Here is an 18,580-nt window from a genome sequence, read left to right as displayed (position 1 = left end):
TTCATGGGTTCAAGCCCCACATCTAGCTCCACACTAAGCCTGTGGAGCCTGCTTGGGATTCTCTCTCTCCACCCCTCCTTCGCTGCCCCTTCCCTACGCATGCGCACGCACACGCTCGTTCTCTCTCTCCCTCTCTCAAAATAAATGAACTTTAAAATATTTAATGTATATTTTATAATATAAAAATAAATTTAAGACAACATAAATTGTTCTCTTGCTGAATAATCTTTTGCCTTTTGGCTTCATGACTGTAATATATCTTACATCATTCAAAGGGTGATAATCCATACCTCTGACTTGTTTTATATTTTTCACCTGCCTTACCTCCCCAAAACCTTTTCTTAATTCTCTCCAGGTATAAGTGACAGCTCCCTTTCTTCTTCTACCATACCCACTATATGCCTCAGTTACTACTGATAATTCCTTGAATTACTTAAAGACCATGTGGAGAGTGGGGCTGTCTCAGTCAACATGATATTTCTAAAACCTAGTCTGGCACTAGCACAAATTAATTACTTGATAAAAAGAGTTAAGTTATTTATGTGTTCATAAGTTCTGATTACTGCAAATAATGGAGAAGGTGCTAAATTTATATTTATCAAAAGATGCAGTATCAATAATGTAACAAAGACAAAGGCCAATTTGTTTCTTCTGCCACTAATGTTATTGGATTAATGGAGCAATTGAGCAGACATCTTAATCCTCCAAAAGATACAGAAGGAGGAAGAAAGAAAAGAAGCCAGTCCCAACAGCAGTCCAAAAACAAATGGCAAGATTCAAGGATATTAGTATAATATCATCTAAGAAGAGACAGAAGTTATACACACCTGTCAGAGTGTAGAGAAACTGCTCTTCTCCCTGCTCTACTTGGTTCCTCCTGTTGTCCAAAACCTTCTTTACTGTGTCCATCAGGCCAAATGTATGTGCTACATTGTTGAGAACAGCAGCATCTATGTAAAACAAAGACATGCCTGTCAAGTTAAAACACAAGTGTTCCCCCAGCTTTCTGTTGTTCTGCTTATAAATATGAAACAACCCAGAAATGATGGGACTATTCTAATTGCATTTCTAAAAAAAATTAGCCAAGATTTATCACATGTATAATTAACTTTGATTTAATTGTTACAAATTTATACATATTTCCATATAAATAAATACAAAAATAAGAAAAAAATCCTGTATCTGGCTGTAAGTTATGACTTTTGGTTTAGAAAACACGGTGACTGTGCTAGATAGAACTAAGTTTGAATCTTGGGTTTACAATTTCTTCCTATCTGTATGAACCTGGATAAGTCATTTCAGTCCTTAGTTTTCTCATCGGAAACAAAGGGGATTAATAATACTTACTTGGCAAGACAGATACGAAGATTAGAAATACCATATTTTAAGTGTGGAATGGGAACTAGTATGCAAGGTTATTCATAGTATTATCTCTGTTCCTTTTTATACAAAACTTCTTGAAAGAGTTGTCATTAGTTGTGGTCATTACTTCCTTAACTCAGATCACTTCTCCACCTACAACTCTTTTCCACAGTCATCTCATCCAGTTCCATGCTTTTAAATAACACATGCATGCTGAGAACTCCCACATGCAGGTCTCCAGCCCTGACTTCTTTCCTGCATACCAGATTCATAATTCCATCTAGCTCAGTGACATCTCCATTTGAAGGCCTCATAAGCATTTAGCAAGTCAAAATTCATTTTTTTCTTTCTTTTTTTTTTAAGTAAGTTCTATGCTTAACATGGGGCTTGAACTCATGACCCTGAGATCACAAGTCACATGCTCTGACTGAGCCAGCCAGATGTCTCAACTCAAAACTAATTTTGAGGGGCACCTGGGTGGCTCAGTTGGTTAAGTGTCCGACTCTTGATTTCAGTTCAGGACATCATCTCACAGTTCGTGGGATCAAGCCCTGCGTTGGGTACCACACTGACAGTGCAGAGCCTGCTTGGGATTCTTTCTCTCCCTCTCTCACTGCCCGTCTTTCTGTCTCTCTCAAAATAAATAAACTTAAAAAGTTTTAAAAACAAACAAACTAATTTTGAGGGGCACCCGGCTGGCTCAGTTGGAAAAGAATGTAACTCCCGATCTTAGGGTCACGAGCTCAAACCCCACAATGGGCATGGAGCCTAACTGAAAAAAAAAAAAAAAAAAAAAAAAAAAAAGCAGGGGTGCCTGAGTGACTCAGTTGGTTAAGCATCTGACTTCAACTCAGGTCATAATCTCACAGTTCGTGAGTTCAAGCCCCGTATCAGGCTCTGTGCTGACAGCTCAGAGCCTGGAGCCTGCCACAGACTCTGTCCCCTTCTCTCTCTGTCCCTCCCCCACACTCGCTTGCTCTCACTCTCTCTCTCTCAAAATAAACATTTAAAAACAAAAACAAAAACCTGATGTCCTCTTCCACTGATCTTCATCTCAGGAAATGGTATCATCATTCATGGCTCAGGCCAAAAATGTATGAGTCCTCCTGGATTTCTTTCTTTCTCTTTTACCCTATATCCAATCCATCAGCAAGACCTGTCAGTTCCACATTCAAAATATATCCCCAATATGATTACTTCTTGCCAGATCTACCACTATTCACCCTAATCCATGCCACCATAATCTCTTGTCTGGATCAATTCCTTCAGAAGTCTCCCAAATGATTTCTTGCTCCATACAGTCTGTTCTCCATATAGCAACCAAAGTGATCTTTTAAAAATCTAAAATATATAAATATATAAAAAATTATAAAGAGGGGCACCCGGGTGGCTCAGGCAGTTAAGCATCTGTCTTCAGCTCAGGTCATGACCTCACAGTTTGTAGGTTCAAGCTCTGCATCAAGCTCTGGGCTGACAGCTCAAAGCCTGGAGCCTGCTTCAGATTCTGTGTCTCCCTCTTTTTGCCCCTCCCCTGCTTGCACACACACTCTCTCTCTCTCTCAAAAATAAACATTAAAAAAATTTATATTTGTAAATTGTATATTTGTAAATTTATGTATGTAAATAAATAAATAAATCTGGTGCACCTGGGTGGCTCAGTCAGTTAAGTGTGTGACTTTTTCTTTTTTTTTTTAACGTTTATTTATTTTTGAGAGAGAGAGAGACAGAGAAAGGCAGAGTGTGAGCAGGGGAGGGGCACAAAGCGAGGGAGACACAGAATCCAAAGCAGGCTCCAGGCTCCGAGCTGTCAGCGCAGAGCGCAACACGGGGCTTCAACCCACAAAGCGTGAGATCATGACCTGAGCCAAACTCGGATGCTTAACCGACTGAGCCACCAAGGTGCCCCAAGTGTGTGACTCTTGATCTTACTTCAGGTCTTGATCTCAAGGTTGTGAGTCAAGCCTCATGTTGGGCTCTGTGCTGGGCATGAAGCCTACTTAAAAAATAAAAAATAGGGGCGCCTGGGTGGCTCAGTCGGTTAAGTGTCCAGCTTTTGATCTCAACTTACGTTATCTCACAGTTTGTGGAATCCAGTCCTGGGTAGAGCTCTGTGCTGACATTGTGGAGCCTACTTGGGTCTCTCTCTCTTCCTCTCTCTGTCCCTCCCCTGCTCCCATTCTCTCTCCCTCTCTCTCAAAATAATTAAATAAACATTAAAAAATACTAATAAAAATTTAAGAATATAAATCTTATTACATCACTCTCCTGCTCAAAATCAGTATGATGGCTTAGCATCACCTTAAAATAAAACCAAAGTTCTAACAAAGCTTATCTAAACTTTGCTCCCTATTCCTCTCCAGCCTCATCACCTATCACTTTTGTATCTTATTCCACTGTGGTGGAATCAGAGCTTCTATAATGCTTTAAACGTATCAGGCCTATTGCAACTTCGAAGTCTTTGTTCCTTCTGCCTAGAATGTTCCTTCTCCCAGCTCGTCACATGAGACCTTCCTTGACCACCCTATCTAAAAGAGTCATCCCTGCTTTCTATATTACTTGCCTTTTTTTTTTTACACTCCAAGCACATAAAGTTTTACTGTAAAGTTTAAGTGTATTTATATAATGTATGAATTATAAAGACACAATAAGATAATAATAAGACACAACTAACAACTTTAAGATCTCACTGACACACAAGGTTAAGAGATATCATTATGACCCCCCTCTCTTTTAAGTAAACTCTACCCCCAATGTAGGGCTCAAACCCAAGACCCCGAGATTAAGAGTCACATGCTCCACTGACTGAGCCAGCCAGGTGCCCCATCATCATGACCCTTTTGTATCAGATGATTAGAACATCCTTTTACATTATGCACAGCAGCAAGAACCCTATGGGTATTCAGAAACAGCTATTAAGTGAACACAATAGTTCTGGAAACCTTAAACTAATAGAAGAGGAGACTTGTCTAAAACCAGATAGATTTTTCCCAATTTTTAGACTGACTCACACTCTCCCTCTCTCTCTCTCTCTCTCTCCATATATATACATATATGTGTGTGTGTGTATATATATATATATATATATATATATATATATATATATATGTATATGTATATATATGTAATAGCATGCTTTCTGGCACCATTTATAAAGGCAAAAATTACCTATGGAAAAAGCATGACCAGACTTGAGTTCAAAACCTCATTATGAACTATGGACAAACAACCTTTATGAGCCTTAGTTTCCTAATCTGTAAAATTAGGATCATAATGCCTATATGCCAGTGTTTTCATGAGGCTAACAAGATCTGTCTACACTTGTTAACATTCAATAAAATGATCACTACTGCTAGAATTGGTGTACTTACCTGTTACCTGGAAGGGAGCCTGAATGAGCCGCTGCTGAACTCCCCTGAGTAGCTCCTCTATTTCCTTCTGTATATTGCAGACAACCTCTTCCATCAGTCCTACATCAGCTATTCCTTTCCAGAACATCAAAGTGTCCTCTGACACAAGAGGGATAAGACAGAGGGTAAACAAGGGATGCTACATACACCTAGGCACATGTCTTCAAGTTAAACTCGAAATTACTTCAATTTGAAATAATTTCTTGTTGGGCCATTTCTCGGAAAAGGGAAGAAGCTTTTAGGGTACCGGCTGCCTCCTTGAGTTGGCACCCAGTTATGTGGCCTCTTTGGCAACATAGGGACTTGAGATAATTGTCTCAATTTGTCATGGCTCTGGCTATAGGGGGCAGGTATCTTCCTCTAATAAAGATATTACATTAAACACATATTAAATATTATTTACTTAAATAATTTAAAATTAAATAGTCTTTAATATCTTAAAAGTTAAACAATAAAGATATTAAATTAAAGATATACAGTTAAGCCTTGTACAAGTCGGTTTGAACTGTGAGCGTTCACTCATATACGGATTATTTTTAACAATACAGTACAAGTGATGTAAATTTATTTTTCTTATGATTTTCTTAATAACATTTTCTTTTCTCTATCTTACTTTATTGTAAGACTATTGTATATAATACATATAACATATGCTAATTGACTATGTTTTCAGTAAGGCTTGTAAAGTTTTCGGGGGAGGGGTCAAAATTTACGCACAGATTTTCAACTGCACAGGGGGTTGGTGCCCCTAACTGCCACGTTGCTCAAAGGTCAACTATACTCCCTCTAGTACTATACTTGCAAAAATAAAATGAGACAGCTGAATAGGGGGGATTATAAGCTCCCTGAGGGCAGAGGCTATGCCTTTTCATCTATGTTGGCAACAGTGTCAACTGAAAACAGGCAGCAATAAATACTGTTTAAGTGAATTAACGAATGGAGGATGATGTGAAACATCTCCTGGTCCCCTGTAAGTGAGTCATCATTAATCATCATCCTCTATACCACCTGCTACCTAATTTTTTCTTCTAACATCTTGCTACTTGGTTTATCTAAGAAATGTTCCAAAGTTGGAGGCTGACAGGATGAAAATCATTGGACTACAGAGTCAAACAGCTGAATTCAGCTCTGACACTACTGCTGGTGTGACAGGTCTTAGGCAAGCTGCTGAACCCTTCTGAATCTCAATTTCTTCCTATGTAAAATGTGACTGTGCAGGGCTGTTGTTGCATGCATTAAAATACAATGTTTGCAGCTATAATTAGTATTAATATGCATGAGAAAAACCAGCAAAAGTAATTAAGAGGCCTTCTGTGTCCATAATCATAATGGTGAGAAGGGGCTTTTACAAAACCCTGCAAGATATCTCAGCCTCGTAGTAAAGTACCTGAAATTTCCTCTGAGTCTTTCTTCACACCCTCCTCTGTAGCCATGGTGACAGCAGCAGTGAGAGCTGAGTTCCATTCCAGCCCTGCCTCTTCCATGCTCTCTTCCGAGATGGCAATCTGTGTGATGCTACCTAAAAGCAGTCCATTAGAGGTAAAGTCAGTGAATTTCATGAAAAAGTCATAGCTATCCTTTATCTCATATAGCTAAAAAAAACCCTGTTATTTTAACATTCTGGCCTTTTGCCTGTAGGTCCATATATTAAAAACTAGAATTGTAAGCAAGGATGAATATTGGATATTTTTCTTTAATGTTTATTTATTTTTGAGAGAGAGGGAGAGAATGCGTGCACATGTGCAAGCAGGGGAGGGGCTGAGAGAGAGAAAGACAGAGTATCTGAAGCAGGCTCTGCGCTAAGAGCAGAGAGTCTGATGCGGGGCTCAAACTCATGAACCCGTGAGACCATGACCTGAGCCAAAGTCAGACACTTAAAACAACTGAGCCATCCAGGCGCCCCAAATGCTGAATTTTCTAAAGAAAACCTGCCTTGCAAAAGAGAATGCTTTCTTCTTACTCTGAATAGAAAGTGAAAGATAACTTACAAAATCACAAAAGAGCAATTTGCTCCCTGAGCAGGTATATTTTTGAAAGACTGAAAGAGAGCACGATTGCCAGGCTGGCTCCCCCAGACTTAGTGAGGATAAGAAGAATCTAAAATGATTTAAGAGAAAAGTATGGTGCTTAGCCAAGAGCCCTACTACAAGCATGTTTGATACTAACCATCTAGAATATCAAAAGTTGCTGTCATTTATTTATCAGGCTATATAAGAGAAAGCAAGAGAAATGAGACCAAAACAAATCAGAGAAGAGATCCATGAATACCAGATTCACAGATAAAAATAAATTTTGCTATTAATATTGTATAATAACATTTTATTTTTTAATGTTTATCTTCGAGAGAGAGTGGGGGAGGGGGAGAGAGACAGAGAGAGAGACAAAGAATTCGAAGCAGGCTCTGTGCTGACAGCAGAGAACCCAACGTGGGGCTTGAACTCATGAACTGTGAAATCATGACCTGAGCCTAAGTCAGAGGCTGAGTTAACCGACTGAGCCACCCAGGTGCCCCTATTATTTATTTATTTATTTTTTTAACATTTACTTATTTTTGAGAGACAGAGAAAGACAGCATGAGCAGGGGAGGGGAGCAGGGGAGGGGCAAAGAGAAGGGGAGACACAGAATCTGAAGCAGGCTCCAGGCTCTGAGCTGTCACACAGAGCCCAGCGTGGGGCTCGAACTCACAAACCGCGAGATCATGACCTGAGCCAAAGCCGGACACTTAACCAACTGAGCCACCCAGGCGCCCCTTATTTTTTTATTTTTTATTTTTTTAAGCAATCTCTCCACCCAACATGGGGCTCAAACTCACAACCCCAAGATCAGGAGTTGCATGCTCTACCAACTGAGCCAGCCAGGCACCCCTCCTATATTAGGATTTTAAACAAAGACAATTGAGAAAAATCAAACTGATCCAGGTAGATATACGGACAAGTATGGACTCCCCATGCTAGAGGATATCAATAATGAAGCAAAAAAGTAATATTGATATGGACAATCAAAACTAAAGGAATTTTTGCCAAATAAAAAGGAAGTAAATAATTTCATCATTTTTACTTTCCAAGTGGAAGAATCACATGACCAAAAATTCAAACAGCTAGACATTTTATACTTTCCTAAAGGGAACTTAAGTTCCAAGAGATTTGGCTTCTACTCACCCAGTGGTTACTCACAGAATATTAGAGCTGACCACAAGAAACCTTGAGAGGTCATTTTTTAAAAATGTACTTCCCTTATATCCATTAGTGTCCCTGTGACTCTGTGAAACACATATGTAAGTCTTCTGGAAGCAGCTGAGACAGTCCAAGAATCTTAGCTGTGCTAAGTCTTCAGATGGACTAACTGAATCCTTTTTTTTCCCCTAAATTTGTTTGTTTGTTTAAGTAATCTCTACACCCAGCGTGGGGCTCGAACTCATGACCCTGAGATTAAGAGTTGCGCACTCTTCCAACTGAGCCAGCCAGGTGCCCTGGGACTAACTGAATCCCTAATAATTATCTCACATGAGTCCATCTTCTCTGGAGATAGAGAGCTCTAATCCCAAGGTCAGTGATACCAAAGTTAAGTGTATGCCCATCCTGCCTCATTTGTGAGGAAGCCTCAACATGATTATCTGGATCCCTTCCAGGCAGAGCTCTTTGATCCTTATATCAGAGTCTTTAGAGTCCAGTCCAGCCAACCATACATTATCTTTGATACATCTCAGCTCAACAGTTGAAAACCATTCACTATTTTAATCCACCTTCCTGCCTTGACCACTAGTAGAGCAAAGGATTTTCAAAACAATCTAATTTCAAAGATCCGCCAAGTGGCACCAAAGTGAAACCATTGAATAAGCATAATAACCACTGAACCATCTTTCAAATGTTCACCATGCATTATAGGAAAGAAACACGGAAGGAGGTCTGGCCAACAGGAATCATCTAGGAGAAAACAGATCTATTTCTAAAGCATGGAAGTGTACCCAAGATTAGCATACTTTACAGGGACAACAATGCTCATGAGAATTGAAATTAGGAAACACAAAAGAGAAATAAGGGGAAAGTGTTACTAAAAAACACAGTGGGTTTTCAGGTGGTTTCCTACCCCCTACCATCGGCCGAAGTGGGTGTCTGCACCACACTTGTCTGCTGTCCTGGCACCGGAGCTCTTGCACTGCTGATAAGAAGATCAAATTTGGTGCTTCTGCAGGTATTGGAGCAAACCTTGTCATGTTGGTAAAAATCAATCTGTCCGGAGTCCATCATTTTCCTGTGCAAAGGGAGACAAGAAGTATCAGTTCAGCCTGCACTTCATCTAGATGGAACTAGGCCTCTGGGACAAAGAGAGACAAAGTTGCTGAGTCTACTCTATAGATTAGCATTAAGTCATTAGGTTGCAAAACTTCTAATTGGGATTATAATTTTCATTGGTCCCACCCACATTCCTAGTCTGCTCATTATGAGTATTCTCTCATTTCCCGTTATCACCAAGCTTTAGGTCCACACTCCTGACAACAGCTGAGTTTCCCCATAGAATCTCATTGAAACCAAACCCAAAAGGGAAAAGACTAGTTCATATCCCAGCACAACTGAGAAATGCTACAGGGGAATAAGAATTTTGTGATGAGATTTTGATGTATTAGTATTCCTAGACCAGCAAGATCTGTTGCCACTTTTGGAGACATAAAACTTCAGCAATTTCTTTCCTTAAAAAAAAAGGTAGCAACTCTCCTATAAACACAGAGCAAAGTTGATTATACTAAACCCTACTATAAATCGCCCTTATAACTGGATTCACAAGAGATTGTTATTATAGGCTATGAACAAACCCATGGGGTATTTTAATTATAGTATACTCTATGTTATAACATGACTTGGCTTTCACTAAAGATCTTTCAAGCATTCTAATTCCTTTTTACATTTGGGGAAAGTTGGCATGTGCTTGTTTTTTTGGGCAAAAAAGAACCGGCCAAGAACAACAAAAATAAAAGTTAAAAGTATTCCTTCCCAATTTCCTTCAACCACTGATTTCTGCATACAAATCATCTGTAATGAAATTTTTTTTAATGTGTCTCTATTAAAATAATATTTGAAGAAAAAAATTAACATTTTTCTGTGGAAAATACAGAAAACTATAAAGAAAACAGCTGCCATTTAAAGAATCCAACAACACAGAGATAACTAACATTTTGGCATATTTTCTTCTACTAAAGTTTACATACATAGGTGTCTAGGTTTTTTTGTTTTTGTTTTTATTGAGAGAGAGAGTAAGCATGCATGTGAGCAGGGAAAGGGTAGAGAGGGAGAGAGAGAACCTCAAGCAGTCTCCATGCTGTCAGCGGGGAGCCCCACCTGGGGCTTGATCCCATGAACTGAGATCATGACCTGAGCCGAAATCAAGAGTCAGACGTTTGACCGACTGAGCGTCCCCATACGTGTGTTTTTTAACACAACTAAAATCACATTAATTGTGATTAAACACACATATGTGTCATCACATTGTTTAATCAATTGCGTGTGTGTGTAGACACACACACACACACACACACACACACACACACACACTTTTTTAAGTAATCTCTATACCCAGTATGGGGCTTGAACTCACAACCCTGAGATCAAGAGTCACAGGTTCCACTGACTGAGCCAGCCAGGTGCCCCCAATGTTATGTTTTGTTTTCTTTCTTTCATTACATCATAAGCAGTTTTCCATGTAAAAACTCTTCAGAAATATTTTAATGACCCAGGGGCACCTGGGTCAGTGGAGCATGCAACTCTTGATATTGGGGGTTGTGAGTTGGAGCCCCAGGTTGGGTGCGGAGATTATTTAAAAGTAAAATCTTAATTAAGAGGTGCCTGGGGGGCGCCTGGGTGGCTCAGTCGGTTAAACATCTGACTTTGGCTCAGGTCATGATCTCACAGTTTGTGGGTTCAAGCCCCACGTCAGGCTCTGTGTTGACAGCTTGGAGCCTGGAGCCTGGAGCCTGGAGCCTGGAGCCTGCTTTGGAGTCTGTGTCTCCCTCTCTCTCTCTGCTCCTCCCCCACTAATGCTCTCTCTCTCTCTCAAAAATAAATAAATATTAAAAAAAAAAAATTAAGAGGTGCCTGGGTGGCTCAGTTGGTTGAGTGGCGGACTCTTGATTTTGGCTCATGGGGATGGAGCCCCGCACTGGGTTCTGCACTGAGCGCAGAGCCTACTTGGGATTCTCTCTACCTCTGCCCCTTCCCCCACCCCCACTTGCTCACTTGCTCTCAAAAAAAAAAAAAAAAAAAAAAAAATTAGGGGCACCCGGGTGGCTCAGTTGGTTAAGTGTCCAACTTTGGCTCAGGTCATGATCTCACAGTTCATGAGTTCAAGCCGCACATCAGGCTGTGTGCTGACAGCTCAGAACCTGGAGCCTGCTTTGGATTCTGTGTCTCCCTCTCTCTCTGCCCCTCCCCTGCTTGAACTCTGTCTCTCTCTCAAAAATAAAGGTTAAAAAAATTTTTTTAATTAAATTAAATTAAAAAATAAATACAATTTTGGGGCACCTGGATGGCTCAGTTGGTTAAGTGCCTGACTTCAGCTCAGGCCATGATTTCATGCTTCGTGAGTTCAAGTCCCACATTGGGCTCTACGCTGACAGTGCAAAGCCTGCTTGGGATTCTCTTTCTCCCTTTCCCTCTGCCCCTCCCCCACTCACTCTCTCAAAATAAATAATAAACTTAAAAATAAACAAATAAATAAAGTAAAATCTTTTTAAAAATGACCTCAGGGTGCCTGGGTGGCTCAGTTGATTAAGCGACTGACTTCGGCTCAAGTCATGATCTCGCAGTTCATGGTTTCGAGCCCTGCATCGGGCTCTGTGCTGACAAATCAGAGCCTGGAACCTGCTTCAGATTCTGCGTCTCCCTCTCTCTCTCTCTCTCTGCCCCTCCCCCACTCATGTTCTCAGAAATGAACATTAAAAAAAATTTTTTTTAATTACCTCATTTTTTAATGACATCATAATATCTCATAGTATATACTCATATATATTTAGATGAGCCACAAGTTTACTTTAAATATACCTTGAATATATATTAAAGCAGACTATAATTTTCAACATAATAAATAATGTTGCAATGACATTTTTTTTTTAATATTTTTGACCTTTATTTATTTTTAGTGACAGAGAAAGACAGAGCATGAGCAGGAGAGGGGCAGACAGAAGGAGACACAGAATCCAAAGCAGGCTCCAGGCTCTGAGCTGTCAGCACAGAGCCCGATGCAGGGCTCGAACCCACAAAGTGTGAGATATGACCTGAGCTGAAGTCGGATGCTCAACCAACTGAGTCACCCATGGGCCCCTGCAATGAACATTTTTATGCCTGAATCTCTACAAGCACTATAGATTTTTCTTAGGACAGATTCCTTAAAAAGAATTAAAGACAGGGGCACCTGGATGGTTCAGTCAGTTGAGTGACCAACTTCACCTCAGGTCATGATCTCATGGTTCATGAGTTCAAGCTCCGCATTGGGCTCTCTGCTTGTCAGCATAGAGCCCACCCCACTTTGCTTTGGATCCTCTGTCTGTCACACTATCTGCCCCTCCTCCACTCAAGCTCTCTCTCTCAAAAATAAACAAACATTAATTAAAAAAAAAAATTAAAGATAAAGAGTAAGATGTTCTCAAAGCTGTTGATACATGTTCTGTGGGGCACTTTCCATTCTTGACCACAATTTAAAATTTTCTATCAGTAAGTGAGTGCTCAAGAATTACCAAATAATGTTAATCTTCACGGGGGGCGGGGGGATTACAATAATAAATTTGCTGTATAAAGAGATAGGGGTGATGGTATTACACATCCTTTTTTTGTTTTTTACTTTTTTTAAATGTTTACTTATTTATTTTGAGAGAGAGGGAGGAGAGACAGAGAGAGCACGCACATGGGGGAGGGGCAGAGAGTAAAGGAGAGAATCCCAAGCAGGCTCCATGCTGTCAGCACAGAGCCCAACAAGGGGCTCAAACTCATAAACTGTGAGATCATGACCTGAGCCAAGATCAAGAGTCCGATGCTTAACTGACTGAGCCACCCAGGTGCTCCTAATTTTATTTTCATGTTTATTTATTTATTTTGAGAGAGAAAAAGAGCCTGAATGGGGGAGAGGTAGAGAGAGATAGAGAGAGATTTCAGAAATCTCAAGCAGGCTCTGTGCTGTCAGCACAGAGCCCAATGTGGGGCTTGAGCTCACCAACCATGAGATCCTGATCTGAGCTCAAATCAAGAGTCAGACACTCAAGTGACTCAGCCGCACAGGTGCCCCATTTTTTAAAAATAAGGCTTCATGCCCAGCATGGAGCCCAACATGGGGAGTGAACTCACACACTAAGATCAAGACCTGAGCAGAGATCAAGAATCGGACGCTTAACTGACTGGGCCACCCCGGCATCTCAAGGGCATTACACAGTCTCAAGTTTATTTCTGTGGTTCAATGATGGCAAAGATTGCATTCACTAAGCATGACTGTTACTTATCAACAGCACCCTCCATTTTACCATATTATCCCAGAACTTGTCAGCCTATACTTTTCCATGGTCATCATGCTTCCTCAGCACCAGGCTTAGCTCTGCCTGCCCTTGGTGATCTCAAGTAGCACTGTCATCTACTCCCAAACTTCTCTGTCCAGAAAGGATCCTAACATCCTGACATTAGAAAAAATTTGCCTTAAATGCTGGGAAGAATTAATTTAATTCAATCTTCCTTTTCTTACAGGGATTTTAAGAACAAGCTGGGGTGCCTGGGTGGCTTAGTCGATTGAGCATCCAACTGTTGGTTTCAGTTCAGGTCATTATCTCATGGTTCATGGGTTCAAGCCCCATATCAGGCTTTGTGCTGACAGTGCAGAACCTGCTTAGGATTCTCTCTCTCTCTCTTTTGCTCTCTGCCCCTCCCCTGCTTGTACTCTCTCTGTTTCAAAATACATAAATAAACTTAAAAAAAATGAAGAACTGATGAAAGTCAATACATGAGTTGTTCAAGCCAATTCTTCAGAGGGAATAAAAATTTCAAACTGAAGAGAAAATATGGAATTATCTATATTCTACCATAATTAAGTGCCCCAAAGTCAGTTGAAAGGTATGTGCTTATTTTTTTTAATTTTTTAATTTTTTAAAGTAATCTAGTAAATTGAAAAAACAAACAAACAAAAAGTAATCTCTGTACTCAACGTGAAGCTCTGAGATCAAGAGGTGCACACTCTTCTGACTAAGCCTGCCAGGCACCCTGGTATGTGCTTGTTAAAAGCTCACCTGAGCATGATTCCACCCAGACGAATGGCTCTCTTCCAGTCCTTTAGGGTAGACTTGCCAGCCAGATGAACAAAATGCTTGGGGCTGATCAACTGATCATTGAACTAAAGGAAAAGGAAAAAATCCAAAATAAATCAAGGTCAACTGACGCAGGCCAAGAGGGAAAGAAAGGTAACTCTACTTGTTACATACGAAAAGTGCCCAGATGGCATCTTAAGTCATAGCCTTGTATCTTCCAGCCTTCTGCCCTGTTGTGCCAGAGAAGATGACCCTTCCCTGGGCATAGTGCCCTGTCTTGGTACAAAGCTACAGAAGACACGAGGATGATCAGAGATTAATATACTGATTAACATCTGAAATCCATTTATGCCCTAAATCAGGTACTTGGGTTCAATGTTGCAAAGGCTGTTTAAATAAACTGAAATAACCTACCTAGCCCTAATGACAAGATTCAAGATATGGTGGAAAGACTAGCATAGAAACCATTATCACTGCAGAGCTTCAAAATTCTGCAATCCTTCATGATTCTAGGATGATACCAAAGGTGGTGACTACTATCTACGGGTACCGTCGTGACTACCACTGGAGACAGAATAAGCAATTATTTCCACATTGTGCTCTCCTGAAAATTTATTTTTATCAGTGATAAATTTCAATAACCTCTACCATAATGCACACTTGTGTAAGGCATTTTACACATATTATCTCATTTCATGTGCTAGCAACCTTATAGTATGTGTGTGTGTTGTGCATATGATTATTCGTATTTTAACATACGAGCCTCTATGGGGCACCTGGGTGGCTCAGTCGGTTAGGCGGCCGACTTCGGCTCAGGTCATGATCTCACGGTCTGTGAGTTCGAGCCCCGCGTCGGGCTCTGTGCTGACAGCTCAGAGCCTGGAGCCTGTTTCGGATTCTGTGTCTCCCTCTCTCTGACCCTCCCCCATTCATGCTCTGTCTCTGTCTCAAAAATAAATAAGCGTTAAAAAAAAAAATTAAAAACAAAAAAAAAAACATACGAGCCTCTGAAATATTAAATAACTTATTCAAGGTCACCTAGCTAGTCAGTCATAGATATGGGACTTCATTCATTCATTCATTCAACAAATATTTATTGATAAATATACCAAACATCATTCTAGGTGCTGGGGATACACTGATAAACAAGACAAACAAGTTCTCAGCTCTTATAGATCTTGTATTCTGCGTGGAACTTGAATCCAGGTCAATTTCCCTCCAAAGTCCTTAATTTTTTCTACCGTGACAGCACGGGACTACAGCCACAAAACTGAAAACACTGATATGGTAGACGAGAGAGAAGAGGTACTGAAACTATACTCTTTGAAAACAAGGGGCCCCAAAACAGGCCCCAGCAAGGAGAAAAGACAATTACCTTGACACATTTCACATTTATTCCTGGACATACAAACTTCTTCCAGAGGAGAATGGCTTTGCTCTCCCCACAAGTTATGGGGTAAGCAATTTCCATATCCTCATTTGCTTCTATAGTGCTTGCATCTGAAAACGGAAAAAAATATCAATTATTTATTGAACACTTTTCCCCCAAAAGCTTAATTCAAAATCTCTAGTTTCCTGGTTCCTCTAAGGAGCTAACAGTTCACATTGGCTGGTATTGTTTAGGAACCTTCTGCAAGAAGTTTGGCACACCAGCTTTCTTACCAAGCTCACACTATGTGTCAGACACTGTCCTATGTGCCTCTACATGCTTAATCTTATTTAGTTCTTACAACAATCCTGTGAGGCAGTGATTGTTTCCTATGTAGGCATGTGGGACTTGGAAAGGTGAAGTGACTTTCCCAAGGACACACAGCTAAGAAGTGAGAAAACAGGATTTAAAATCTGGTTTGCCTAATTTCAAAATTTGTTTGTTTGTTTGTTGTTTCAGTTTCTTTCCACTGATTGCCTTCCAATCAACACCTGATAAGTCCTCATCAGCAACTTCTCTAATGACAGGATCAACCTTGAGGCTCCAATTTCTTTGTGGAATTTTTGTAGATAAAAAAATCTTTTCAGCATCCTAGCAAATTGATGTAAACAATCAACTGACAGCTCTAGCATCTTAGTGGTGTCTCTAGATGCGCCATCAAATCGATGGCTGCGGCATTGGTGGGGCATACTGGGTATGGGAGGGGGGACATAAGGCATAAAAGGCAACAAATTTCAACCAAGGAAGCTAGGGTCAAAGGTGAGAAAATAACGAAAGACTTACCAATCCCTTCTTCAATTTTGTGAATCGTGTGAGTTTCTACTGCCACGACTGCCGTGTTGTTCTCGGACCCAGGTTCATAAATCCTGTTGTAAAAGTGTCCATCGATAAACAAACTACATAAATCATGAAAAAATTAATATTCACAGCATGGAGTTAAGAAATTTCTTATAATCTATCTCAAAAGGAATAAAATAAATACACTTTACAACACTATGTTAGTGCTTTGACTAGTTCCCCACTGTATTAACATTCCAAGCTGCCGAGGACAGCTTAGCAGCCACTACAATGCACAAGAATCAACAACTTTCCTCACCTCAAAGCCAAGTTCCTCTTGCTACTGTCCTTACACCAGACTTTTCCCTTCCTAAATTTAAACACTTCTGACATAAAATGTTGCTTCAACTATAAGACTAAGTCATATTATAGAATTATCCTAGCAAGATTCAAAAGTAATACTGTTGGACAGTTCAAGACAGGAAGAACCCATTGACCACACAAGTTGATGTCCTTTGTTGCAATCTAGACACTTCAGTCTTTTTTAGCACTTCTGCATTTTTCAAAGACTCATAACCAAACTATTGACATGAGCAGAGCCTAGTTAAAAACTATGCCCAAAGTAACTAGCATTAGAGATATCACCTCAGGGAAAGTCTCTAAATGTCTCTACCTTCTAAGAAATGTGCTCAAATAACCTAATAAAATACGCTGATGACCTCTGTTTAATTTTTATAATAAACTTAATGCATTAACTATTGCATCTTGTTTGAAAGCACTGCCTGAATAATATCCCTTGTATCAGTGATCACCCACCCCCGTGGTGACACCTTTAGCACAGACCTCTCCTCTAAATTTCACACCAGGATACAATTAACTGCTAAATGAATAAATACATTTGGATGTACCGCAGGACTTTGTGGAATTCATTATGTCTAAAATAACCAAGTTCTCTTCCCTCTCCCAAACCACTCTTCTATTCTCTATCTTTCTTAATGGCATCTCCTAGCATTCTATAGCCTAAGACAGAAGCCTGGGAATTTCATCAGATTTCTCCCTCCTCCTCCTCACCTCCCACATACTCAGCCACCAAATCCTACCAGATGTATCTCCTTAACACCAGCCAGCCTCCCTGTCTCTTTTTCCACTGCTACTGCCTTAATTTAGGCTGCATCATCTCTAGTCTGAACTAGTCTCCTTGCATCCACCTGATCTTCTATATTCCTACCAGAGTGATCACAGAAATCCCTTCGGAAAACCCTTCAAGAACCCTCTACTTGCTGTTATAATAAAGCCCCAAATCCTTAATAGGATATTTAAGTTGCTCTAAGATCTGGCCCCTGGTTTCAGCTCTCCCTAAACCTCACCTTATAATCCAAGCCCCACTCATACCAAATTATTTGTGGTTTTCAGAACTGTCATGTTCTTTTATACCTTCTATCTTTGTTCTTATTTCCCGCTTTCCCCAGAACATGCTTCCCCATCTATTTGTGTATTTGTGGGGTTTTAAAAAAGATTTTATTTATTTATTTATTATTTTAAATTTTATTTATTGTGAGAGATAAGGAGAGCACACATGAGTGGGGAAAGGGGTAGAGAAAATCCCAAGTAGGCTACATGCTGTCACCACAGGGCCGACACAGGGCTCGACCCGTGAGCTGTGAGATCATGACTTGAGCCAAAATCAAGAGTCAGAAGCTCAAATGACTGAGCCACCTAGGTGCCCCAAGATTTTATTTTTAAGTAATCTCTACACCCAACATGGGGCTTGAACTTACAACCCTAAGATCAAGAATTGCATGTTCTACTCACTGAGCCTGCAAGGTGCCCGTCTATTTGCTTTGTAGTCAGTAGCCTCTATGATGCTTTTCCTTCCATATCAGTCCCTCCAGTATAATCACCTACTTCCTTCTTTTGACCCAACTGTACTTTATGCCTTTGTTACAACACATATAACACTTCATATTATATGTTTGTTTACCTGTCCGCCTTCCCTTGGGCATGGTCTAAGAGGTCCCTGAGAGCAGAGATTATGTCTTATTTACTTATTCAATTTGTATGTCTACTGTGTCAAATACTAACTGGAACACAACAAAGCACCCAATAAGTGGTTGGTTGGTGAATGAGGATTATGATAAACATGAATAATCACTGTTTCAAATAAGTTCAGTAAACTCACTCTAAATTGACCAATATGTGCAAAAATCCTTTTTTTTTTCCTTAGGGTGAAATTCTTGGGGCGCCTGAGTAGCTCAGTCAGTTAAGTGGCTGACTCTTGATTTCGGCTCAGGTCATGATTTCATGGTTCATGATTTGGACACCCACATCAGGCT

The 18,580-nt window shown here is 40.2% G+C and overlaps 1 protein-coding gene across 9 annotated transcripts in view; it reads right to left on the bottom strand.

The window, feature by feature from the left end:
* The window catches only part of GMEB1 (glucocorticoid modulatory element binding protein 1), a 36,291-nt gene that overhangs the window by 5,248 nt on the left and 12,463 nt on the right, over positions 1-18,580 (bottom strand). For 8 of the 9 annotated variants that reach the window (XM_027059890.2, XM_027059889.2, XM_053210083.1 and 5 more), the window contains 7 exons: positions 16,254-16,366; positions 15,417-15,541; positions 14,024-14,127; positions 8,864-9,021; positions 6,157-6,288; positions 4,731-4,868; positions 828-950 (listed from right to left, as the gene is read on the bottom strand). In XM_027059890.2, coding sequence (XP_026915691.1) covers positions 828-950; positions 4,731-4,868; positions 6,157-6,288; positions 8,864-9,021; positions 14,024-14,127; positions 15,417-15,541; positions 16,254-16,366 — 893 coding nt within the window. The remainder of the gene's footprint in view (positions 1-827; positions 951-4,730; positions 4,869-6,156; positions 6,289-8,863; positions 9,022-14,023; positions 14,128-15,416; positions 15,542-16,253; positions 16,367-18,580) is intronic. The other variant, XM_053210094.1, reaches the window with a different exon arrangement.

The sequence above is a fragment of the Acinonyx jubatus genome, chromosome C1 (assembly GCF_027475565.1).
Source record: "Acinonyx jubatus isolate Ajub_Pintada_27869175 chromosome C1, VMU_Ajub_asm_v1.0, whole genome shotgun sequence".
Classification (NCBI taxonomy): Eukaryota; Metazoa; Chordata; class Mammalia; order Carnivora; family Felidae; genus Acinonyx; species Acinonyx jubatus.
Note: the sequence above shows the minus strand (reverse complement) of the source record. Positions and strands in the feature narration are given on the sequence as shown.